This window comes from Rhinatrema bivittatum, chromosome 2 (assembly GCF_901001135.1).
Source record: "Rhinatrema bivittatum chromosome 2, aRhiBiv1.1, whole genome shotgun sequence".
Classification (NCBI taxonomy): domain Eukaryota; kingdom Metazoa; phylum Chordata; class Amphibia; order Gymnophiona; family Rhinatrematidae; genus Rhinatrema; species Rhinatrema bivittatum.
In genome coordinates, this window is record NC_042616.1 from 170,136,495 (window position 1) to 170,162,678 (window position 26,184).

The 26,184-nt window shown below is 42.2% G+C and overlaps 1 protein-coding gene across 2 annotated transcripts in view; it reads right to left on the reverse strand.

Annotated features, from left to right (window-relative positions):
- Positions 1–26,184, reverse strand: part of EFCAB1 (EF-hand calcium binding domain 1) — a 69,803-nt gene that overhangs the window by 21,959 nt on the left and 21,660 nt on the right. For both annotated transcript variants that reach the window (XM_029588874.1, XM_029588873.1), the window contains exons 3-5: positions 18,801–18,905; positions 9,237–9,388; positions 8,404–8,508 (exon numbers count right to left, since the gene is read on the reverse strand). In XM_029588874.1, coding sequence (XP_029444734.1) covers positions 8,404–8,508; positions 9,237–9,388; positions 18,801–18,905 — 362 coding nt within the window. The remainder of the gene's footprint in view (positions 1–8,403; positions 8,509–9,236; positions 9,389–18,800; positions 18,906–26,184) is intronic.

The window sequence follows — 26,184 nt, forward strand, 5'->3', positions numbered from 1 at the left end:
TAAGCCTGGGAGGACGCAGCCTTTACCTCCTTTGATACATCCCACTGGTGTGGATTTAATCTGTATGAATGCTAAGAAAGGAGAAATTACTACTTACCTGATAATTTCCTATTCTTTAATGACAGATTAATCCAGCTTTCTGTCCTTGGATGCCAGATGGTGATGGTGTTGTCCTCCTGAGTGGCTGCATTTCCGGGTATTACTGGTAAGTGTGGGATCCAGTCCCTAGATTAGTAATATTACACTCCTCATCTGACCTCAGTGTTTGTTTTTTTTTTGGTTAACTGATTGTTTGAATGGTTGTGATCATGTATTCTTTAGTTGTCCACAGTTGGCTTTTGCAGAGAATTCTGGCAGGCTGATGTCTGTGCAGGGGTATATACATCTACTGTGACATCAGCTTTACTCCGCGTCTATCTGCTGGTAGAGATGCAAAACCCACTGTTCTGGATTAACCTGTCCTCATTAAAGAAAAGGAAATTATCAGGTAAGCAGTACTTTCTCCTTTTAAAAGTGTTGCTTGCGAGTATCTGGGCCGCATGTGAGCAATGGTATTTTAAAAAGCCAGAAGTTATGCACATATATACATGTGCACGAGTTAAAAACAAAGGGGCGGGGTTGGGGCAGAGCATGGGTGTTCCAGGCCAATAGTAACTCAGTATTTTAAAACCGGCCGCCTCAACGGGCAGCATCTTGTTAACCGTGTATATTTACTGCTGCTTCTGATGAGGTGTGAGTCTCTAGAAATCGCTGTTTGAGCCTAACATGACAGAATGAGGGGTCCAGATCAATTGGAGGGAGTGCAGGCTGAAGAATCAGAGGGGTCTGGATGACCTTGAGATAGACTGGGCAAACTGGTGGACCAATTGGAAAAACTGGAAATGTTCCTCACGTGAGCATGTTTTAAAATCTGCTTGCCTGCACGCATTAAAGCCAACAATTTCTTAGGGAAGATACGCAAATTACATTTGCGTAATAGCTTAAAATTAGGGGCACTCATACGCATGCTAGGTGTATTTTAAATCTTACGCATGTAACTGCACACATGATTTAAAATTCCAGAGTATATTCGCTTGCGCGCATGCCCATACATGCATGGTTGGGCGCTCGCATGCTTGTTTTAAAGTTACCGTCTAAGCTTTTGGTTTTATTTCTAAATCTTCAGTCCCTCTTCTATAACTGCAGAAGAAGTGTTAAGTTAGACCAGTGAAACAAAAAAATGCTGTCCCTGGAGAAAAGGTACAAGGTTACTGAATTTTAATTTGCTCCCTTAATTTCATCACTTAGTAAAAAGATGAGAATCTTAGTATAGAGCAAGACAGCCACAAACTAAAACTTTGGGTTTTTTTAAATCCTATAGCTAAAATACTCAGGACCGGGACACAACATATACTTGAAAAAATAGGCAATCAGAAGGGAAATGAGTGAGGGCCATGCTTTGGTTGTGTTGTAGTGGCTGATGTTTTATGGGTATTATAGTCCTGAATGGCTGGGCTAATCCTGACCCAGCATCTCATCATGGGTAATTTATTAGGATTTCCTACAGCCACATTGTAATCTGTATGGACCTCATGCTTAGGGCTGAGCAGATAAGTGGTCTCCCTACCTCTCTGCATGTCTAGCTTGCACAGGTTTGTGATTTACCGTTCATAGAACAGCTGACAGCATTTGGCAGTCTCAGCATGTCATTTATACAGCATAAAATGTTAATTCCCTCTCCAATAATGTAATCAAATGCAGCATCTTAAACTTGGAAGTCTATATTCAAAGGCATTTGTCCAGATAACTTTTAAGTTCCCTAGACAAACCCCAAGGTTTAAATTTCCAGCCCTGGTACCCAGATAAAATGTATCCAGATAAATTATTACCGAGATACATTTTTTTTCAACCATATTTATTGAATTAAATGGAGCTCTGAACATACAATCAAAAACATTTCTGTCCATTACATGTGAAATCAGTATCTTAACAGAATAAATGCAAAATACCTGTATACAAATATAGACATATAATAAAAAAAAAAAAGAAAACACACCATAACTTATGCTAGGACGTTTACCCTAATAGACCCCCATACCCCCCTCCCAAAAGCCCCCTCCCTTCCATACCACCTCTACAATACTGTACCCAACCCGGCTAGGGAGCAATATGTAGTGAAGTGGGTAGAGAGTGCCAGTAAATTAATACTCTGCCATACTTCGCACTATGAGAATGTTATCTTAATATTGCAGCACCCCTGTGCAATCATTTCGAGAAGACATGATACCAACCCTTTTCTCCTTATAGAATTGAAAAAGGCAACCCGGTGGCTGAGGATATATGATCCATAAACTTTGACCATATAGATAACATAACATCAAATCTTTTTTGAGAACACGATCTGACTGTGAGATATTCATATGTAAATAATTTCATCATCCTTTAAAACCAGGAGTCAATATGTGGGTATGATTGTCTACCCAGCCCATCAGGATTACCTTCTTTCCAATCAAACCAGCCTTTTGTAGAAATTCCAGTTCTCCCTTTGCACCTCAAAGGGAGTCCCATTTAATACCCCCAAATAACCACACATCAGAATCCTCAGGAATGTCAGTCTCCAAAATCTCTATACAAAATTTCCATACTTTCCCCCCAAAACTTTGTATAGGTGGACAAGTCCAAAACCAATAATCATAAGTACCCACCTCATTATTGCATTTAGGACAGATATCTGAAATACAGAGATGGGCTTTAAATGCCTAAGCTGGAGAATAAAATAGTCAACATAAACATTTATACTGCATTTCTCTCAGCAGGAAATTCTCAATAAGTTCGGCAAGATTTGGGAACATTCTTTAAACTCAGAGAAGCTCAGTCAAAACTCTGACCAACCCTGCCATCGATTACATAATACTCGGATCTCATCAGTACCAGGAACAGAACGTAGGGCTTTAGAGAATTGCGCCATTGAGGGCCTACGTTTCCCTTCACTGCGAACTATATCAAGCAAGGACCTAGAAGCATGGGAGTCTTGCAACGATGAAAGGATGAAGTGTCTCAATTGCAAATAGGGGTAAGAATCTTTATGGGTAGGAGAAATTGTTCCTGTAGATTCTGAAAACTAAGAAGGCCAGTTCAGATAGAGAGCAGCTGGGATATAGTAATCAGCCCTTTCTCCTTCCATCTGCGAAAGAATCACCCATACCTGGTAAAAATATACCATTGTCTGCAATTGATAAGAGGAATGTAAGTCTGGTAGGATGTTGTGTTAGCTTGCATAATTGCAGCCATGCTGCTCAACAGGAATTGATTAGGAGATGTGTTTTTAGTGCATTTGGGAGCATAGAGTTGTCAATTTGCAGTAGGCCATTTAACGAAGGCATCCCAAACCAGCTTAATAACTGTGCTAAGGGGGTGTAAAAAGTAGTCCCAAAGAGCCAATCCCTAATGTAGCGCAGCATGCATACCAACTTACAGAGCTTAAGATTTGGACACCAAAACCCCCCATTTTCCAAGGATTTCATGAGTACTCTTATGGAAAGCCTTGCTCTTTTCCCATTCCATAAAAATATGCGCATGAATTTTTCTATTTCTTTGTGATCTCGCTTAGTGATCCAGAGTGGTGCTATATGAAGAATGTACAACCACCAAGGAATAATAATTTTGAGAAGCTGGATTTTCCCCATTAAAAACAGGGGCAATATTTTCCAGTCCAATAACTTTGCCATGTTCTGTAAGAGGGGCAAGACATTAATTGAATGCAGGGTACTGAGATCAATAGGAATTTGAACTCCCAAATACCTCATTGGCCTGGTAACCCATTTTAAGGGGAACTTGCCTTGCCAATGCATTTTAACATTCCCACTAACATTGATTGCCTCCAACTTTTCCTGATTGATTTTTAGGCCAGCAAATCGTCCAAGGTTTGTCTGGAGAGACAAAAGGAACTCCATAGATTTCCATGGATGGGTGAGAAAAATCAAGACATCATCTGCAAAGGCTGCTATTTTGAAAGTCATGGGTGATGGGCCAAACCTGACTATTCGAATCCATATCAATTTTCCTCAGGAGAGGATCAATATATAGAATATATAGTAAAGGAGAGAGAGGGCATCCTTGCCTACTCCCCATTGCAACTGGACCTCTCCTGATTTGCATCCATTGGTGATAATAATTGAAATAGAACTTTGATATAAACAAGGAAATGTACTTATGTATATCACCCTGAAACCCATATCGCTTTAACACTGAAAAAAGATAGGACCAGGAGACCCAATTGAATGCCTTCTCCGAATTAAATTCAATGGCTAGAGCCAGAATTCATTGACTTTGGCAGATTGCCATAACTGTAAGTAATTTTATTATATGAACACCAGCTGTTCTCCCCTTCACAAACCCCACCTGATATTTAGAGATTAAAGTGGGCATCACTACACTCAATCTGGTTGCTAATACCTTCACAAGAATTTTTAAATTACAATTTAAAAGGGATATCAGTCTGTAGGAAGAAGGCATAAGAGGGTCTTTTCCAGGTTTTTCAAGAACAGTGATATGGGCTTTGTTAAAGTCCTCAGGAAAGGATTGAGTTGTTAAGGTGCTCTTAATAAAAATTTGTCAGGGGTCCCAGCAGTTGTGACTTCAGGATTTTATAATAATCGTATGAGAAGCCATCAAGGCCTGCAGATTTCCATGCTTTTGTGATAGCATGCAAAACTTCAAAAGATTGTAAGGGCTTATTCAAATATGCAAGGTGGGTATCAGAGAGCTATGGCAATGCCAAGTTCACAAAAAATAAATCTTCTTGGATTCCTTCTTGTGTATCCGCCCTATAGAGGGGCTTCATAAAATAGCCTAAAAAGTCACTGGTTTCAGCCTTTGTCGATACCACTGTTCCCTGTGCCAATTTCATGCAACTAATAACCTTTTTTGTTGTTGAGATACACAGACCATGTTGGCTAAATGTTTGCCCACTTTATTCCCAAATCTAAAAAAGGTTGTTCTGCAACTTGCAAGGATTTATGGGCTCCAGAATGGAGAAGAACATTAAGTCTTTCTAGGATGGAGCAGTAAGCTGTCTTGTGTTCCTTGGTGGGATTCAAAAACAACTTCTTTTTGGCCTCAGATAATTGTGCATCTAGTTCTAGGATACTTTTGTTCATAAGTTTGTTTCTGCTAATCAAGTAGGAAATAATCTCCCCTCCCCACCTGAAGAACTACTTTGCTTGTCTCCCAAAAAGGTTGTGGGGTATCCATATGTTTCTTGTTATGGAAGACAAAGGCTTCTCATCACTCCCGGAGAAAATTTTGGAATTGGAAGTCATCTTTAAGATAGCAGAGAAATTTCCATATTCTATCTCCCGTTCCCAAATTAGAAAACACAAAATCCATCCAGACCAGCAAGTATTCCGAAACTACAGAAGATCCTATGACTGCCTGAAAGACTAGAGAAAAACCCTCCAGGGACAACAGAATATAATTTATATGTAATAGGGAAGAGTGGGCTCTTCCTACTTTGGTGTAGTCTCTCTCTTCCAGGTGTAGTGTTCACCAGACCTCTAAAATCCCCAATTGACACATGTAAACAACCCCTTTATCTTTAAATCTACTTTACGTTAGAACTGGTGGATGTTTGTCAAGGGAGGGGATCATGGTAGCAATTAAAATCACCTACTAAAAGCAAAGTGCCTTGCGTCTGAAGAACCAGTACCTGAAGAAAATGTGTAAAAAATTGGTGTGAATAGGTATTGGGTGCATATAGGTTACAAATGGTTACCTCCTGGCCATTCCATTTTCCCCATGAAAATAACAAACCGATTCTCTGGATCCTGAATTGTATTATGTGTTACAAACGTAGTCATCTTACTAATAAAGATAGCTACCCCTCCTTTTTTACCTTTAGTAACTGAGAAAATCCAGGAACCCACCCATTCCCTGTGAAATTTTTTACTTTCCTGAATACATGCGATAGAAGCTTTGCACCTCTTTATGGTAAAACGATTTTTATTGAGTTATGAAACAAAAAAAATACAAACAATGGTGGCCCCCTGAATTCGCCAACATGTAAGACACAGATCGATAGTCAGAGGTACCACATTTTAAATAGGCTTGCACTCATGACAGCCCCCCCCCCCCCCCCACCACCACCATAAACGCAACCCCTCCCCCTTCATTCCAGTAATAATGTAGAACATAGTGGTCGGCCCATGCAGAAGATAACCAAGGCAGATACCAGAGATGTAGGGTTCCTTAGACATCCCTCAGCACACCACTCATTGAGAACGGCCAAAGACCACCGCCAGGCAAATCTGTATTATCTGGATAAGTTTGAGGCATTCTATGGGAATTGCAGGGCAGCATTAACTTAGCCGGATAACTTACCCAGTTAACTCCGAAAGTTAGAGGAAGCCAGATAGATTATACGGCTAAATTTGCTTGTGTCTTAGAGTAGGTTTAAAATTATTTGGGTACATTTTATTTATTTTTATTTATTTGTGTTTTTCTATACCGGCATTCACGGATGGTCGTATCATGTCGGTTTACATATAACAAGGGGTGAGCAATACATTATAACGTACATAACTATAACCTGAGAGTATACATTACAAATTATAACAAGTGCACAGAAAAAGAAAAAGAAGTTACAATAAAACAGGGATGATTCTAACTGGGAGTAGAAAAAGAAGATGATAGAAGTTTAACATAAGTGGTAGAACGTTGCAGTAACTGGTAGTGTAGCAGGATAACTTTTACCTTAACCAACTATATTCAAAATGTAGCAAGTTAAATGGTGGAAAAAGAAAACTAAAAAAAAAAAAAATCCTTGCGGACTTGCAGGTCTGATTTCACTTCCCTCCTTTAATGCCCTTCTAAATCATTCAAACTGAAATCTGAGATAGCGCCTAAACTTCCCGCTCCCCCAAAAGATTTTTTTAAAAAGTGAGCCTATCAGCTGAGGAGCCTCCTCATCTTCCAAATTCACAAAATATACATCTGGCCCCCTCTCGCCCCACCCAGCACCCCCCAAATCTTTCAAGGCCACTGGGAATGCAGTACAATCGTATTGCTCCCGGCAGCAACCAGTATTGCTTTGACAGCGACGGTAGTAATGTTAAACGTTGCTGTCAGGTAATACTCATAACAATGCTGGAAGAATAATCCTACCAGCGTTGCTGGATAAAACGTATCCAGTTACAGGGGCTGGAAATTTAAAACTCTGGGTTTGTCCAGGTAACTCACAAGTTACCTGGGCAAACCCCTCTGAATCTTTTGGTGGAAAGAGGGGTTTGAGTGCTAACGCCAACATCAGTTTGAGTGATTTAGCAGAGTGTGGAGTTGGAGGATCAGGCCTGTAGGCATGTGATGATTTCTGTTTAAATTTTTGTTTTTCCTTCAATTAACTGGCTGTATTTTGAATATAGCAGATTAAGGTATTTGGATCCATGTACCCAGATATCTTTACATATAACCAGATATATTCAAACATAGGCCTAGATTTACTAAGCCAAGATATGGCTATAATGCGTGATAAATGCTGTTTATAAACAGTGCGATGAACGCCTCTTCTTTTAGATAGGTGGATTCGGGGACCACCCTAGACCCACCAGGGCCTAATTCTTTTGAAAGGATGGGTCCAGGGAGAGGGAAGCTTGGGGGAGTAACGAGGTAGGGTAGTCTTTGGTTGGGGTGGGGAAGGGTGTTTCAACAAAGGGGAAGAGTTAGGGAAGGGAGCAAAGCGAGGCATCATCACACAATTAAACATTTTTTTTTTTTAACTGTTGGACTCTGTGACACCTCAAAAGGTTGCAGTGGTTGAGCAGGGGTCTCGCAAGACCTCTAGGGGTATTTTTGATACTTTTGGTGAGAAGGGGGTTTCAGGCCATATGGCCCTTTAAAATAATAGTAGCCCCATGCGAAGCAGGCTGCCATTGCACATTTTTGCAGCCTCTGCTGCATTCTTTTTTATCTCAGAGTTTTTCCATGATAAAAAAAAATAACGTGATCATTTCAGCACAGTATTATGTGGGGGAGAGGCAAAATACCCCCTGTGATATTTCTTCCTTCCTGCGAAAAAAAATATCACGGCTTGATAAATCTCCACCATAGTCGGGTTCTAAAATCATACAGGTAAGATTACCCAGATAACGTTCAGCGTACATATTCAGTGGGAGACTTGTCCCATGAATATCTCTTACAAGCCATCTAGCTAATTTTAGCCAGATATCTTGTCCATTCAGCACTTGTCTGAATATTGACTCAGAAAAACAATGTAAATATTTCACAAAATCTAAATACAACAGTAAACAGCTTCATAACATAGATCATTTTAGATAGCATGAAAAATCAATCTTTGGACAATAACGATTATTGAAAGCTAGTTTTGTCTACTGTATAAGTCACGCATGTCTTTAGTTCAGGAAACGGTACCTTAACATCAGGTAAGCATGGGCCAAATGCTTCCAACAAAAGATTTTCCTCTTTTACAGCTTTTTCAAAGTCTTCATATGATAGCTTGCCGTCATGATCATAGTCCTGGGAAAGACGATGCCCCACACTGTCAGTATCTGTGCATGGTGACATTACCCTTATGCAACTTAACATGACTTTTATTTTCACAATCTTCATAAAACTGAATAGAGCGGTCACAAACTTGTGACCTATTACAGCACATGTTTCAGTGGTCAAGTGTTTTTAATCATTTAGCCATTGGGGGGGGGGGGGGGTTTCTTCAGATTAAAAATCTCTTTCTGTTCTCTCAATAACAATAAAGTCTCAACAGTAGAACTTATCTGTGGAATTGTCCCCAGAGATTAAAACAAATTCTTTTGAAATCTGTTGAAAGCTTGTTAGTGTCATTCTTTAAAAAAAAATGTTTTCGTAGACCAATATTTGAATGACTTTTTCGGACCTAGATCTTTAGGACTTCTCTTCTGCCTGTCCTAAAATTATCCAGCTATGTTAGTTGGATAATGCTGAAAATGTGCATTTATCCAGCTAACTGAGCTGGACGACTGGCCCTGCCCCTTCCTCATCCCCATGCCAGCTGGAGAACCTTTTTAGCAATAGAAAACGTATTCTGGCTATCTTGCGGCTGGATTTTCAAATCCCCTTGTTTTGTCCAGCTACGTCCGAACTTTCATCCAGGGTAAAAAGATATTTATTTTAACATTTTGTTCAAATGTATTCATTGAATTTTGAGATATTAATACATTGGTAGGTTTTTCATGTGCCTCCCGTTTTTCTCGAGAGCAGGAACTCACCATCTTTTTCAGTGTTATTTCCACAAGATCTTTTACTCCTTCATCGGGATCTTCTTCTGTCGGGTGTTTAAGAAGGCAGTTCTTAAGCATGTGAAACATTTCTTCACGGGTAATGTAGCCATCGTTATTCAGATCATAAACCTCAAAGCAATCTTTTCAGAAACATAAAAATGCACTGTAACATAGCTTATCCTAATTCACATGCAGTGACTCACAAATTGTGAAGCTTGAAGGAAAACCATTCTTTGGAGTGTCAAATTTCAAATCTGCACTTTGAAATATTAATACCCACATTTATCAAGTAAACTATTTTTTTGTATGTTGTTTAACAAAAGTTCTTTTTGATCAGCTTTCATGCAATTTCTTAAGACAACTGCAGATATTCCTATGGAATAGCCTCATGGTTAGAGCAATAGGCTAAGAGCCAGGAAAGCTGGGGTTCAAATCCCTGCTTCTTCCACTGAAATGGGATTTGAACTCTGCTTTCCCTTGTGACATTGGACAAGTCATTTCACCTTCAGTTGCTTCCCATACAAACTTGGAGCCTCGTTTACTAAGTAATCTTCTCTTACACACAGAATGGGGGAAAAGCCTTAATAAATCAGGCCCTTAGGACTGTAAGCCCTCTGGGGACAGGAAAATACTTACAGTACCTAACTGTGACTCAATGATAGAGCGTGAGCTAAATCTAAATAAATATTTTCTACAATGCTTAATTCCATGTGTTTGTAATGTCATTTGTGACAGTTCTAGACCACATGAACTGGAACTCTGATCTGAATGTATCTGCTTTCAAAGGGATTCAAGAGCAGATCAGGAAAGAATTGTAAATAGTTACAAAAGTCACCTAAGCAACAGGGTGTGCTGCAACTTTACACAGCTACACATTGTGTTATAAGAAATCATTAAGGGTTTCAAATAATCTTTTGTTGAGTGGTAACATTTTGGAAATAGCATTAAAAGAGCAATTTTTAAAGCCATTTATGTGGGTAAAATAAACATTTACCAAGGTAAAATAGATTGAAAATTGCCCCTCCCCCTCAAATGTGGATAAAAGTGTGCATGTGTAGAGACCCCATGGGGTCTTCACTAGGTGGCCTTAGCTCCCAGCCCTTGGGTTAGTCAGCTTAGGGGGACAAATTCTCAACAGCACCTCCCAGAGGATTGTTGGAATGGATACCCCCTGGTTGACAAGGTAGGAGCTAGGACAGAAGGGAATGTGGCAGTGTAGAGTTTCTTTTGAATAAGATGTGTGTCCATGTGCTCTCTAAGTTTAAGTCCCTGCCTAGCTAAGGAAGGGAGAGGCACTGACGTGCCAGTTCTCTTGTTCAGGACTGGAGGGATTTGAGAGTGAGGGAAGGATTTTTACTATTTCCTAAGTTTTTGGATATCTTGTTTTAGTTGAGATCCTGTGCATTTCTGACAGGTTGTTTTTCCCCATCCAGGGAGCTCAGGAGGAAGCCCCATCCAAGAGAAGTTTCAGTGACCATTAAGGCAGAAGAAGGTTTGCTTAGTTTTGTCTACCTGATAGAGAAGGAAGGTTTTTTCTGCCCCTCCTTCCTTAGCTCAGAACTGGAAAGCTTTAAGAACTGTTTCCAGTAGAAACCTTTCCTCAGACAGCTGTCTGAAGAGGAGTGAAGCACATCTGGAGACCCCCAACAGAGAGTTTTACCTCAGGGATGCGAGACACTGCCAAGTTGGAGATTGGGAATACTCGTGGACCTCAGGTATAGTGGGGAAGGGGACTCATCCACATCTAGATCATCCCAGCCACCTTGGGACAATTACCATTCCACCCTATGGAGGCTAAACAAGTTCCAAGCCCCTGTATTAAGGGACACCTTCACAGATGTAGGGACACTAAATCTGTACTCCCATGTGGATGAAGAACCTTGATGCTTCATTATTTACTCATCTTAATTCTTTTGCAATCAAGCATAGTAAACTTTATTTTGAATACCCATCCAGTGAGTTCAGCCTGGTTTGTCAGTGTACCTGTCTTAGTAACATATGGCTCTTTAAGACAGGTCATGATTTCAAGGGTGTCTGTGTGATTGAAATTTTCTGTTAACATCAAGCAATACAGCCACTGCTCCCCTCACAGGCAATGTTCCCTCTAATTTCTGACATGCTATGGGGCAGATTTTCAAAGGGTTATGCACACGCATATTATAAAATTGGGTGTACATTTGTGCGTGACAGGTAGCGCGCACAAATGTATCCCACGCATGCTGTTTCTGAAATCTGCCCCATGTGCGCAAAAATTTTGTTGTGTGCAGCTTTTCCGAAACTTAACTTAATGTTGTGCGTCCAAACTTACAACTCAGCCTACTGAGTTAAAAAAGAAGTGAAGACCAAGTGAAATGTTAACATGTTTATGTACTTCTTAACTAAAGAGGCTACTAAGGTACAGCAAGTAGAAAGCGTAAGTTTGTTTTATACCATATATACTGGGCGACTGCGCCTCATAACTCAGTTCACAATGTCACAGTCCATAATATTTACATTTGTTCCCTGCGGTCTTTGACATTTGTCCATTTGTTATAGATTCTGTCAAGATCTATATTTCCGCCGTCTAGTTGATAGTTCTTCACACGCATGATCATATCCAAATGCTCCATCTGTACCCGATTCTGTGATTTGGTTTTTGTAGCGTTCATTAAACTGAAGCCACGTTCATAGTCTTCACTGGATGCCATGAATGTTCCTCCAATATCCATCAACACAGCGAGGTCTTTGAATTGTTCATTTTGAGTTACAAACGACAACATAGATGACAAGTTTGAAACAACTTTGTCTTTGATTTTCTCAGCAACAACGAATTTGAAGTCGTTGTATTGATCAACTACTGTTAATTCCTCAGGCAGAAACTATATTGAGCACAAAGTGATTTTATTTATTTTATTTATTAAAAAATGTTTTTATACCACTTTTACAAACAAACAATGTTTAATCAAAACGGTGTACAAAAGTATCATTCTAAAAAAAGTAAAAAATTAGAAAGACATAAAAATAAAAATATATCATAATATTACAAAATGCATGATTAAATAAATAATAGAAATTAAAAACATAAACTATTAAAAATAGAAAGACAAGTAACGTAGTACTAAAAGATGATAATGTGGTACCATGTGATTAAGCCAAAAATGATAATTTGAATTGTTTTGGTTGGTGTAGTTTTTGCACAATTAAATTATTTAGTAGGTGTAATTTTAAATTCAATTTGAAAGAAATGTGTTTTTAAGGATTTTTTGAAGTGATTCAAGTTGGGTATGGATCTTAGTGAGTCTGGTAATGCATTCCAAAGGATCTGGCCAGCAACAGAGAACGCACTTTTCCTAGTAATTTCTAGACGAGCCTGTCGAGGTGATGGTATGTCTAGCAAATTTTTGTTCATAGATCTTAGGTGTCTGGAAGGTATATATATAGGAAGAAGAGAGCATAAAGTGGTAGAGTTAGAATTATGAATAAGAGAATTGTTATGAATCCCCCTGCCCGTGGGTCTCCCCGCGAGCAGGCACTCACTCTATGCTGCTTCTCTTCACCCGACGCAGCCGGAGCCGTGGACTGTGTTTTCCCTCGCGGCCCGGAGGCCGCCCGTGCGGCTCCTCTTCACCGCGGCTGGAGCCACGGACTTCCTGCCATCCCCTGCATGACCGGGATCACCACCATCATCTGCTCTTCGCGGCTGGAGGCCGCAAAAGCCTCGGTCTTTCCTAGCGGCTGGAGCCGCTGCTGTCTTCGGGGCCTGCGTCCAGGCCCAACCCTGCGTCTGCGTGTGGAGTTGTTGGTGCAGGCCATTGTCCACGGTCCTGCACAGCCCTGCTTCCTGCTCCTTAGGCGCCGGCGCGCGCCTCTCTGCAAGATTTAAAGGGCCAGGCACAGGAAGTGTGCTGGTCCCACCGAGGGAGTGGACTTCCTCTACCAGCCCTATAAAAGGGCTGCTTCGTCAGTCAGTCTTGGCCTTGCATCGGAGTTGCTTCACTCTGGAGGCTCCTGCCTGCCAGAGGTTCGTCAGGTCTTCTTCGTCTTCTCTATGGAGTTCCTGTTGTCACGCCATGTCAAGTTATGTCTTCGTTGCCTGAGGTCCCTGTCCAGGTGTCCTGGTGTCTCGCTTTGATCCTCCATTTCCTGATGTTCCAGGTTCCTTGATGTCCTGCTCCTGTGTCTTAGTCTTCAGCGCTCTTGAGCCTTCTGGTACCTGTTAGGCCGGGGGTCCCTCGGATGATGTCTTGCCCGAGCATGGACTAGCCTACAGGTGGGACTGGTGTCCTGTGCTCCTGAGCTGTCATGTCCTGCCAGCCGTTGGTGGAACTTCGGACGACATCGGCTCCGTCGTTGGTGTTCTGCTTAGACTGGATCCTTCCCTGCGCTGTCCGCTCCCAGCGTGGTCCGTGACCAGCCTCCTCGGGCTGTGTAGAGCACGCAGTGGGACAGGGTGGTCCGTGACTCAGTCCCGCAGGTGGGCTGAGTAGGGTGCCCTGAGAGACAGTGCCAATGTCCTTCCGCCCAGCTTCTCGTCTCATCTGGACTTCGTCAGTTCCTCGTCTCGTCCTGGATGCCGTTGCATCACTCTTGGTATCACGTCTTGTTCCTGATGTCGTCGCATCGACCACTGGTCCGAGATGTCTTCTTATCAGCTTTGGTGTCATGTCTTCGTCCGCGATGCCATTGAATCGATCCTGCTGTCAAGTCTTCATCCGCGATGCCGTTGCATCGATCCTGCTGTCAAGTCTTTGTGTCAAGGCCCGTCTGCCCTCGACCTCAGGCCAGGCCTGCTGCTCCATGCTGTTCCATGCAGCAGGTCCGAAAGGGCTCGGAATGGTCGAAGGACCATTCACATTCCAACATCATCCTGTTGTTGGCCTTGGGAGCTTGCAGGCCTGGCCGAGGGTAAGACCGTCAGCCATGGTGGAACACGCCGTCAACCCTCGGTCCGGTCCTGGATCCGTCTGGGGTCGGGCTGAGGCCCAAGGGAACACTAAAACACCCTAATGTAACAAGAATGTATAATGATTAGGATTTTGAACTGTATTCTGTATTTGACCGGTAACCAATGTAGCGACTGGAGTACTGGGGTGATGTGATTTTTAATTTAAGAACCTGATAAAATGCGTGCGGCCGCATTTTGGACTACTTGAAATGGTTGGAGTGCATTATCTGGAAGACCTATATATAGAGAGTTACAGTAATCAAGCCCCGAGAAAATAAGTGATTGAAGGATAGTCCGGAAATCATGAAAAAATAGTAAAGGACGGAGACGCTTCAGAAGTTGTAATTTGTAAAATGAATTTCTAGTAACCAAAGATATGTGTTGCTTTAGTGACAGATCCGAATTAATAGTTAAGCCTAGATTTTATGTTATCAATTCCGAAATCAAAGTCACAATTGACAAGTGACCCAATATCAAATGCAGCCCATGCCTGTATTTCCTCTTCTGCAAACCTTTCATCCAAATGGACACAGAAGAGATTGATAAATGTGATCAGCAAGCTTATGTCGACTGCACTATTGGTTGGTACTTGAATAGTGCTTTAACACTTTGACTCCACCGAGGTGAGCTTGTTAGATATTGACTTCTGATCTTGTTCGGTTTGCCTCGAGCTAGATGGTGAGCTTCTAGGGTTGTTAAACCCTTCTTCTGAAGAAGGAGAGACAATGAAGCCAAATCTGATAGAACATCATTCAAAATTTCCAGAGCTACCCTAAACTCAGAAGTGCTCAGCTTCTTGAAACAGTATTTGGCAATTGGGTCTTTTCCCCGCTCTTCCTCGAAATATTGTAACAAAACAGCATAGTTTCAAACTAGAGCTTGCACAGCAAAATGCCTCGACAGCCATTGCACTTCATTTAAAGGTCTGAATGCCACTGAATCATGCTCAGAGGCGTCAACGATTTCCTGAAATTTAACTCTTTTCAAAATAGATCTACTAAACAGAGTACACAGTTCTGATAAGAGTTTCAATGTCTTGCATCAGTTTGACTTCGTTCCATGTATCAATTATTCCTAAATCTTCACGATATGCTACACAGTGTTGCTGAGTTAGGTGTGGGATTTCTTTTTTCAACTGTGCTGCTACTCCATTTTTTCTTCCTAACATAACAGAGGCTCCGTCCGATGTAAACATAACCATCTTCCTTAAAATCAAGCTTGTTTGCTGTATAAAAGGGGTTGATGGCAGATACGATTAAAGCAGCACTGCAATGTTCTAATCGCAAAATGTCACCAAACTATACTTTGTAATCCAAAGCATTGCTAGGCCGATACTTAAAGTAAAGTATTAAGCATTTGGTCAAAGATATGTCAGTGCTTTCATCAACAGTTAAAGTGTGGAAAAATGCCGAAGAATTTTTTTGCATTATATCCTTTTGAACAATGCTGTTGATGACTTCAAGAAATTCAAATGCGTAATTTTTACTTCTTCAGTTATCTGGCAGCTTTACAAATTTGGCCATGTGTTCATTTATATCTGTAAAAGCCAGCAAAGAGGAGTTCAATTTGATGGCTAGCAAGACGCTGTCAATCAGGACCTTTATCTCATCTGGATTTGAATGCTTCCGTTCTACAACAATTTGCCTCCTTTGCTTTTCTTCTGGAGTCTCTAGTAACAGGTTCTTCAACCTACCGCGAAATAGTGGATTCATATTTTTCAATTTTGTTACACTGTCAATGTGAGATTTACTTACTAGATGTCTTTTGAGGAAATCCAGTTTCCGGACCTCGTTCCAACTTTTACCCGTAGAAAACTCTCCTACAGCTTTCGCTTCAGCATAGATCAGACAAATGACTCCTTTATCTTCATGATACGAAAAAATTTCACGCAGGGCTACACGAGTTAGGCCGTGCAACTTCGTGGTATTAGTTTCAACAGTCTCATCTAGCCATTCGGATTTAAATGATGTAGCTGTTCTCTTGCGTTTAACACCTTTACTCATTTTGGTTTTTATACGTTCAAATCTCATTATCTTAATTGTAATTAACTTAAATATTATCAACTTATTTAAACATAACCAATTGACACTATCTTTTTCTAATGTTCTTTATAAATGATTTATATTACCACATGGCGTCATATACACTTAGTCATCTAGCTGCTGACACAGAGCATAGATTCTTGTACGTGTATGTATTGTGTAGCCTAGCAATGCTAGCATCCCTCCCATCCACACTGTAACACTGTACCCTTAACTGCTGTAGCTATGCCATTGGAGGTTGGGAGTATGAATCTCCCTGACCTCATCCCATTAATGACCTAGTAGGCTAGTAGTCAGTTCTAAGTAATAGGTGGCATCCTGACCTCTGTCAGAGAGCCGCATCAGGCTCTCTGACAGGCCTAAAGTCACTGGGGTTACAGAAACTTTGGAGCAAGTGTTTAAACCAATACTATGGACTGTGTAGAGATGAGTCAGAGATCTCTTAACCCACAGAGTGGAACAGACATTATGTAGCGCACGTTAGGTGTCTCCCATCATTGCTATGCAAGTATAATGATTTTATGCCTAATAATTTGCCTAGTTTTTGGAAAAGCTCTAGGATTAAAAATTCTGTGCGCTGAATTTTATACCATGTGCGTGGCCTTCACGGGCCATGTGCGCGCGCACAGCTTAGAGGGAGCACTGCTCACAGGTATGAATGGCAAGGAAGAGTGTTTGATGGTATAAATGAATTATAATTTAATTATTTATTAAGATGAAATGTTTCAGTTATTTTGTATGATTTGTAACTGAAAATCTGTATTGGATTTAGAAATAAATGTTCTGCTTTGCAGAAAAGGTCATTATCACTGCATCAGAGCAAAGCCTGGAAAACTTCCGAGAGAAAACCAGTGAGAGGAAGAGAATAACTACATTAACAGCAATGGAGGCATTAAAGCTACTATAGCTGAAGATAAAGAACAAGCTCAGATTAATTTAGTAGAAGGATAAAAAAGATGATCTGGAGAGTTGGTACCATCACCAGGGGAGTTCTAACTATGGTTCTTGACAGCCTTCCTCCAGTTATAATCCTATTAAAACACTGGTTCTCCATTGCTCATATGGTGGCTTTTTTTTTTTTTACTGACTTTTTGAGCACAAATGTAAGTCTAAGGGCAATGTCAAAATGAGTCTTGGAAATGATGCAGGAATACACTAGCCTGAAACAAGTAGCCAGGTCATGCTGCACAACAGTGATGAAATGCTATTTTTCCTGATGTTCCTTGGGGAAAGTCTGAAGGGTACAAAGAAAAGATAATGACAAATAAAAAAACAACATTTTATTTTCAATTTTAGCTCATGCCTTTTCATTTGTAGCTCAAGGCATGTTACAATTCAGGTATGGTTGGTATTTCCCTGTTCTCAATCAACTAAGTTACAATGTAGGTTTGTACCTGACGCAATGGAGGATGAAGTGACTTGCCCAAGGTTACAAGGAGCAGCAGCAGCCTTTGAATCCTGGCTTGCTTGTTTCTCAGTCTACTACTAGCACTACTACTATTTATCATACTTAAAGCACTACTACATATATGTGTGTCTGAAGAGTGCTGCATAAAAGATACTTACCCAATGAACAGAGAAAGATGGTAGGGGCAGAGAAGTGAAGACAGAATGAGGAGCTGCAGGCAAGTAAGAGAACTGAAGATAGATAAGTTGTGTAGCTGAATTTTCAGTAGATTGCAGTGGAGAAATACAGTGCAGCGGGAGATCAGCAAAAAGCAAGTTGCAGTAGTCGAAGCAGGAGGTGATGAGAGAGTGGAAGAACATTTTGGTAGCATGCTCAAAAAGAAAGGAGTGGATTTTAACAATGGTGCAGAGGAAGAATTGATACAATTTAGCAGTGTTTTAGATGTGCATGGAGAAAGAGAGAGGAATCAAAGATGAACCCTACATTACTGTGAGTATTTTGTGTGCCACGTCATTACGGGCTGAGCGAACTGGGAGGATGACAATATCATCCACAGAGACAGAAGAAGGAGGAAAAGGGGAAGCTGGTTTGGGGGGGGGGGGGGGGGGCGGGGGAGACTAGTTCTGTCTTGGCCATTTTAAGTTAAAGGTGGCAATAATGATTTTAGGATCTATTCATAATCAAGTTATGGAAAAAACAAAAAATATATATATTTTCATTCTGCTAAAATGAACCAGACTGTGTCCATTTGTATGTGTCCAAATTCTTAAATTATCATCTGATCCCTACAACTTCTAAGTAGTACAATACAAAGAATTAATAAAATGAGCCAGCTTTACTAACAAGTTTCTCTCATTTTAGCTTACATCAAACTCTCTTTTGGTCTGATTAAAAGCCTTCTGTAGTCACACAGCAGGACTTTTTGCATTGAAGAAGTCTCTCTATGCAGCTGCATGAAATACTGACTTCAGGCTCTTAATCAAATCATATCCACGTTAATGGTAAAAGTGTGGGGGTATGGATCAGTTCATAACATTGTGGCTGGCAAGACACAGATTTACACACTGAAAAAAGCTGAATTGTCTGACACTTACATCTCTGTTTAGGAGATAATATCTGGCCACAGAGGTATGAATTGGCTCCCTTGGAAAAAGGCAAGCTTTACAACCAGAACTTACATCTGATCTTTTCATCCAAAGTCCCACGAAGAAATACTGCCAAACCTTCAACCCATTCTGTTACGCTGATGTAACTGTCATTGTCTTTATCAAATGCACGGAAAACTGGAAACAAAAGAAAACCTGTTTACAATACAGTCTAATGAGAAGTAACAAATATATTTTTCAAGGAACGACATGCAAGAGGGCCAAAGAAGCCTCCATTAAAACAGTGACATAGTAATACCATAGGTGAGACCAGTTAAAGACTATTGACCCATCTAGTCTGCCTACTTTTTCCAGTCTATAAGAATATCTCAGCTGCCACTTGGAGAAGTTTGACTACTTGAGGGATATTGCTCCTTCTCCAGCTCAAATTTTGTCATCTTCCCCGTTGATTCTCTTCCACCCCAGGACCTCCTGCTGTCTTTGTCAACCAGCTAGATGGTGTGCGCCAGCGGCCTTATGACCTTCATTCCTCGGCCGCCAGCAGGATGGAGTGAGCCAGCAGCCTCCTGCAGTCTGCAGCCACCACTGAGATGGGATGCACCAGCAGCCCTCTTCGGTCTTCAGCCACCAGCAGGATGAGATTTGATAGCAGCCACCGTGGAATGGGGTCTGAAGGCCTCTTCTTGAACCACATTTTCATAGACCCCCCCCCCCCCTGTTATGGTCTACCAAACCCCTAGGGATTCGTGGACCACAGGTTGGAAACCACTGCCCTTGGCTATTCCAAGCATCTATCACCCCTCTAAAGAAGAATTGTCACATGTAATGTCCTCCCTACAACTTCATATCATGATCCCTTGTCCTTGAATTTTCTTGTCTATGGAAAACTTCACCTGCCTGGACTTTACTGAAATCTGCTACATATTTGAATGTTTCTATCAGCTCCTTCCTTTTCTTCAGTTGTAATATTTTGAGTGTCTAAGTCTCTTTGTAGGATTTGTATCATGCTGGTAGCACTGTTCTAAACTGCTTCCAAAATAAAGGTTTTCTTAAGTTATATCAACTCATCAGTATATACATGTATAATCTGCCAGAAGGCGCATGGCTCCAGTGGAAAGTTGTTCCATGAGGCAATGCAGTAGAATCTAACATAAAAAGTTGCCACACTGGGTCTGACCAAGAGTCCATCAAGCCCAGCATTATGTTTTCAACAGTGGCCAATCCAGGGTTACGAATACCTGACAAGTACCTAGACACTAAGTAGATCCGAGGCACCACATCTGCAAGGGAGCCTGGTTTTACAACATATCTCAAGCAGGTTTCTTTCTTGTCTTCTACAGCAGGACTTCCCCTACCATCTCCTCTCCGCACCCTTCAAAAAAACAATTCTATACCTCTGCTCCACTATACTGATCTTATTTTACCATATAAAATCATTCAAGTTTCTCTGAAAAAAAAAAAATCATCAGGATTAGCTGCTAAGACAAGTGCTTCGTTTCCAGCTGCAGGGCTGTGTTCCATCAGAATTTCATTGCATACTAAATGCTAAAGCTGTAGTGCATCACTGCAGCAACTTTAAATAAGCTTCATTGTGTTTTTGGCTTCTGGGTTTTACAGGAATTTCTTCTGCTGCCTTCATTGGATTGTCGTATGGTTTCATTTCCAATGTAAAAAATTTTCATTGTATGTGCTGCTGAAAACCTTGGTGCACGGAACAGATTACACAGTGTACAATGGCTGTAGAAGTGTTGCTAAGAAATGTATTAAGATAGTCCATTAAAAAAGCCAGTTGTTTGTTGACCCTTATTTTGATATATCCAAGAAGACTAACATGGCAAGCACAGTTATTCACCAAGGAATCCCACAATGTTTGGCGAGCAATGTTGATACCACTCAAGAATAGACAAACCTCTTTATTCTTTGGAAGTTGAAGAATTTACACCACTGATAATCATTTATCTAATAACTTATCTCCACAATTTTCTTAAAATAAATGATAAAAAACAGCTTCTCTCTGTTCTGATTTAAGGTGTTAGAGATTTCTGCCTAGAGAGCTATCATTTTCATTTTGTGAGCATGCTGGGAGTGTTGCTGTCTGAACCTATGGAGTAGTCCAAGTGACTGATTAGCTGGTCTGTCGCTAGACCATCAACTGTTAGGACTCGAGCAAAGTGGGTTTGCAATCAACAGGTTTCTTTCAGTTTTTAGTAGCACAGATTCTGTCTGAACTCAAACATTACCACCTCTTAGGGAATACACTAACCCTAGAGGACAATAATGCCTTCAGCTTCCATCTCTAGGCACTTCAACCTCTTAATCAATCACACTTTCAGCTCTCTGGGGAATAACTTCCTACTGCAACCCAGTTGAGTCAATAATTGTCTAATGTAATATAGTCTTTTTTTTATTCCCAGGTGACTGGCACAGATAAATTAGTTAATTCCTTTGAGATCAGAAGGAGAAAAGTGAAAGAAGAAGCTGAAATCAAATAAATAAATAAATAAATACAGCAGTACTTCATCATGGTCGGTCACCCTGGGCCAGGCAAAGGAGACAGGGAAGATTCTCAGGATCACTTCAACTACTTAATGTGACCTGGGCAAACTTCTGTGGATAGGGCCCCCTTTTATTTTTTTCTATATTGACTATCAACCTCCCTCATCTCCCCAACCTTAGCCAAGGCTGGATTTACAATTTAGGTATCCACAGTCAAAGGTGGAGAGACCCCAAAAATCATTAAAGGGTACTGGTTATGGGGGGTAGTTTTCCCCCTCCCTAGAAATCATGGATGATGAGGGGGAAGGAAGTGCCCTCCCAAGAAATCAGCAGGGGGGGGCAAGGAGGTAGTATCCTCCTTTCCCCCAAGAAATCAGAGGGTGCAGGCCCCTGTATGTCATGTGGCACATCTCCCTGCATTTTGGGCCCTATAACCCTTTCTTCCCATTCCAGGTCTCATCCTGTCATTACTACAGCAAGAACTTCCCCTAAACAAATGTGGGGCGCAGGCCCAGCGCTGCTCACCTCCTTTTAAAGCACAGGCTTCCTGTTACCAGGGCAACTCGTGCAAGGAGTGGCGTGCCACAGGGCCTGCTGGGAGCGTGCATGTATTGGTGCAAAGGCTCCGCGTTTCTTTAGGGGTTGTTCTTTTAGCCTCAGGAAAAGGACCTGGAAGAAGAAAGGGTTGCAGGCCTGGATGGCAGCAGTATCTGCAACACTAAAGCACTTATCAAAATTTGGAAGCCGTTGTCCATGTTGCACATGCCTAAACCTGGGCCCGATCCTAGCACTTGCCTCTTTTATACCCCCTGTTAATCTGATAACTGCCAATCCATCGTTGCAGCTTTCTTCCTCTGAACGAGTTGACAGGAGAGCAGTCGCATGCCAATTCTGTACTGTATGTGCCAACACAAACACACTCCCACTTTTTTCAACCTATGCTGACTGACACAAGCACACCTTTATCTTCTTCTGCCTGTGTGGGCCCATGCGACATAATAGAATATCCTGAAAACCTGACTAGCTAGGGGTCTCCCAGGGAACCACTACCTAGGTGAAACATCAGCCTTGCATCCCCCAATTAAACTTTCAGGCCCATAGGCTCTTCCCCCAAGATATTACATAGGACATAATTGATAATTAAACTCAATCATTATGACCCCCACCTCCTAAAACAAACCTATAAAAACATATAACTCGGGGTGCGCATTTGTTTTTAAACAAAATGAAAAAAAAGGGATGTAACATGCATTTTGTTTCACTCAAAAATTAAATGAACCCCCCCCCCCCCCCCGCCCCACCAAGAAATCTGGGTATTATTTTTGGTTGACTTTCAATTGAGAAAATCAATGAAAAAAAAAAAAAAGACTGGAAATTCACCCCTCCCCCCAGACTACGCTTAACCTTTCCAAAAGGGTTTCCAATGTAGAAAAGTGTCAGGAGTGAGCCAACTGGTGGTTGGAAAATAGTGCCAGACAGGCCTCAGGCCAGTGCTGATGCCATTTTCTTGTATGGTCGTGTGCAGTACAACAAAATGATGCCAGCCTCAGGGCCAACTGGCACTGTTTTTGAACTGATGGGCAGGAGCGATTAAGGGTCACTCCTGCCTCTTTCTATATTAGGAACTCTACAGAAAGGGTAAGTGTGGTCTGGGGTGGGGGGGGGAGGAGTAAGGGTTTCTTTTTGGTTTTTTTATTTTTAAATTGAATGTTTATTTTGGTCCATCAAAAGGTGGTGGGAACAGCCAAGTGGCGCCCTCTGATGACATCACTGGTTGGCTCATATATAAAGCTGCTCCAGACGCCCCTCCAGTGCCTTGGCAATAGGTCAATTCCTCCTGTAGAAGTGCTTTGCGTCAGCGTTCCTGATTCCTGCATCCTGCTTCTTGGTTCCTGTCTATCCTATGGAGTTCCTGAGTCTGTGTCTTCTGTCCTTGGTTCCTGCCATCTGGTTTGTCTCTGGATCTCCTCGTCTGTGGTCAGTCTTCCTCTCGTCTGTCTTCAGCATCTCCTCGTGTTCCTGTTGTCCCTAGTCTTCTTCCTCAGATTGATCTTCTGGCTTTGACTTTGGACTGGTCACCAATGCTGCTTGTCCTCCACCTGCCACTGACCACAGCCTGTACTTCATCTTTGATTGAACTCTGCCTGTCGCCTGTCCAGATTACGGCCTGATCTGACTGAGCTTCCCGCTGTGCTGGCCTGCCTCATCTACCAAGCTTCAAATTTTCACCTCCATAGAGGCCCGTGCCTAAGTCCAGCCAGCCCTGGCACCCGAGGGCTCAACCTAAGGGGATTAAGAGCTGGTATTGGTGAAGTTGCAGTTGGGCCTCTGCTCCGGTCAGGTCCATCTGCCGACAGTGGGGACCTGCAGGGCTCCTCCTTGCAGGTTTCAACAACTTTGCCTCGGCTAAGGGTCCACTTCCTCAACAGATTACCAAAGCTATGGACACAGCAGAGGCCACCACCCTTCAGGTAATTCCAGGCTTGGCCCACAAGATCCAGGAACAACTGCACTTCCTCAAGGTTCTGGCAGTGTCCATGGAACATTTCAACGCTCAGTTGGAGTCTACAGCAGTTTTTACCACACCACTGCCACTAGCGGCAATTCCAACCACCTCAGGGGCTCCAAGTCGCCCCTCTATTCCTCTGCCGGCATCTCCCCATTATGCCGGGGGATCTGAAGCAATGTCGGGGCTTTATTAATCAGTGCTACATGCAATTCCTGCTCCAGCCAGTTCTTTTCCCAGAAGAAGCTACCAAGATCACTTTCATTCTCTCCCGTCTTGATGGCAAGACCCTATTGTGGGCATCACCACTCTGGGAACATTCTGACCTGATTCTCCAAGATCTCCGGCAGTTCGTTTCTACCTTCAAAAAGGTCTTTGATAACCCTGGCTGCCAGGCTGCATCCAGCACGGATATTCTCCACCTACATCAGGGAACTGGTTCCTAATGGATTATGCAATAGAATTCCGGACCTTAGCTAAAGAGCTCAATTGGAGGGAGGCCTGCTTGCGCTCCATCTTCCTCGAGGGGCTCTCATCTCGAATCAAGGATGAGCTAGCAGCTCGGGACCTCCCGGATTCCTTGGAGGGCCTCATTGACCTGGCTGGCAGGATAGACCACCGCCTCCAGGAGTGTACCTGGGAGCTCCTTCTGCCTCGTAGGCCACCACGTCTATTGCCACCCACCTCAAATCCGCCTCCAGTAGTGCACACGGAGGAACCTATGCAGCTGGGATGAGGATGCCTATCCCCAGAGGAACGCCTACAGCATCCTTAGTCGAGCCTATGCTTCTACTGTGGCAGCCCGGGGCACCATATAGTAAAGTGCCAGATCAGACTGGGAACTTCCGAGCCTAGGGTCCAGCGGTGGGCAGACCCTAGGCTTCACAACTCCGGCTCTCCAACCGATGCTCCCCATAACCATCTCCACAGTTAATCAGTTTTTCCACCCTGTCCCTTGTGGACTCTAGTGCTGGTAGGAACTTCCTTATGAAGGCCTTCATGGCCCACCTGCACATTCCGAATGTCCTCAAGAAGATTCCACTAGTAATTTCCTCCATTCATGGAGATCCGTTATCTGGTAGAATTACACTGCGCATTCTCACCCTACACATCAAACAGATCGCATTCTATGTCATCAATAAAGTGATTCACCCCATGGTTCTGGGGCTACTTTGGCTTCAATTCCATTCTCCACAGTTTGATTGGACTTCTCTGAAGCTCTCCAAATGGGGCCCCAACTGCCACAACGCTTGCTTAGAAAAAGTGGAGGTTCCACCATGTCTTCCCATGGCCACAGTGGTTGGCATTCCTCCATCGTACACTGATTTCTCAAACATCTTCTCTAAGAAGAGGCCAGAGCCTCTACCCCCTCATAGAGAATGACTGTGCAATCGAACTATTACCAAACACCAAGCCACCTTGTGGCACGGTATAACCATTGTTGCTCCTAGAGATTAAGGTGATGCTGGAGTACATTCGTGAAAACCTTTACAGGGGGTTCATCCATCCCTCCACATCTTTAGCCAGTGCAGGATTCTTCTTCGTCTCCAAAAATGATAGGACACTCCACCCCTGCATCAATTATTGGGGCCTCAACTCAGTTACCAAAAAGAACCTGTACTCACTGCCCTTAATCTCACAATTGTTCGATCACCTGCAAGGGCGAGAATTGTTTTTTTTGAAATTAATAATTTTATTAAACTTTTAATATAACATTGCTATATATACAGAATATATAAGACAACCCCGAATCCCCCCTCCCTCCCCACATAATGGAGTCGTAGCCCATCTGCTACAGAATTCAGAGGCATTAGTATCAGACAATGGTTTCTCATTTTCATACCATAATGCCCACATACCCAATACTCAATGTTTATAAAAGAAACATGTTAAGTTGAAAAACACGTTGGAATACAATGTGAAAGGATACACTCTCACCCAAGTTGCTGTGAAGCAATACATTCCCCTGTATAGCATCTGACCTCTTAACACAATATCAGATTACATTTGAAGGATATAGTCCATAAATGGTTTCCAAGATTTAATAAAAGAAGACATTCTCCCATATTTGGTAGCTGTTAAAGAGGCCAGCCGGTAGTAGGTATGGAGTTTATCTATGACCTCCGATAGCTGCGGTACTTGTTCTGTTTTCCACCTTGCTGCTATCAAAGTACGAGCAGCGATAAAAATGTGGGAACAGAAGCGCTGCTGGGACTTATGGAGGACATCTGGATAAACATGCAACAAGGCAGTAATAGCAGAGGCCTGAATAGTAACTTGGAACAGGTCACTTAACCAGGTGAAAAAGAGTCTCCCAAAAGGTCTGTATTTTCTGACAGGCCCACCATATATGGAAGTATGTTCCACTAATTCCACAATTGCGCCAGCAGGAATCTGTTGCAGTTGGGTATATCCTATGGATTTTATCTGGGGTGAAGTACCATCTATATATCA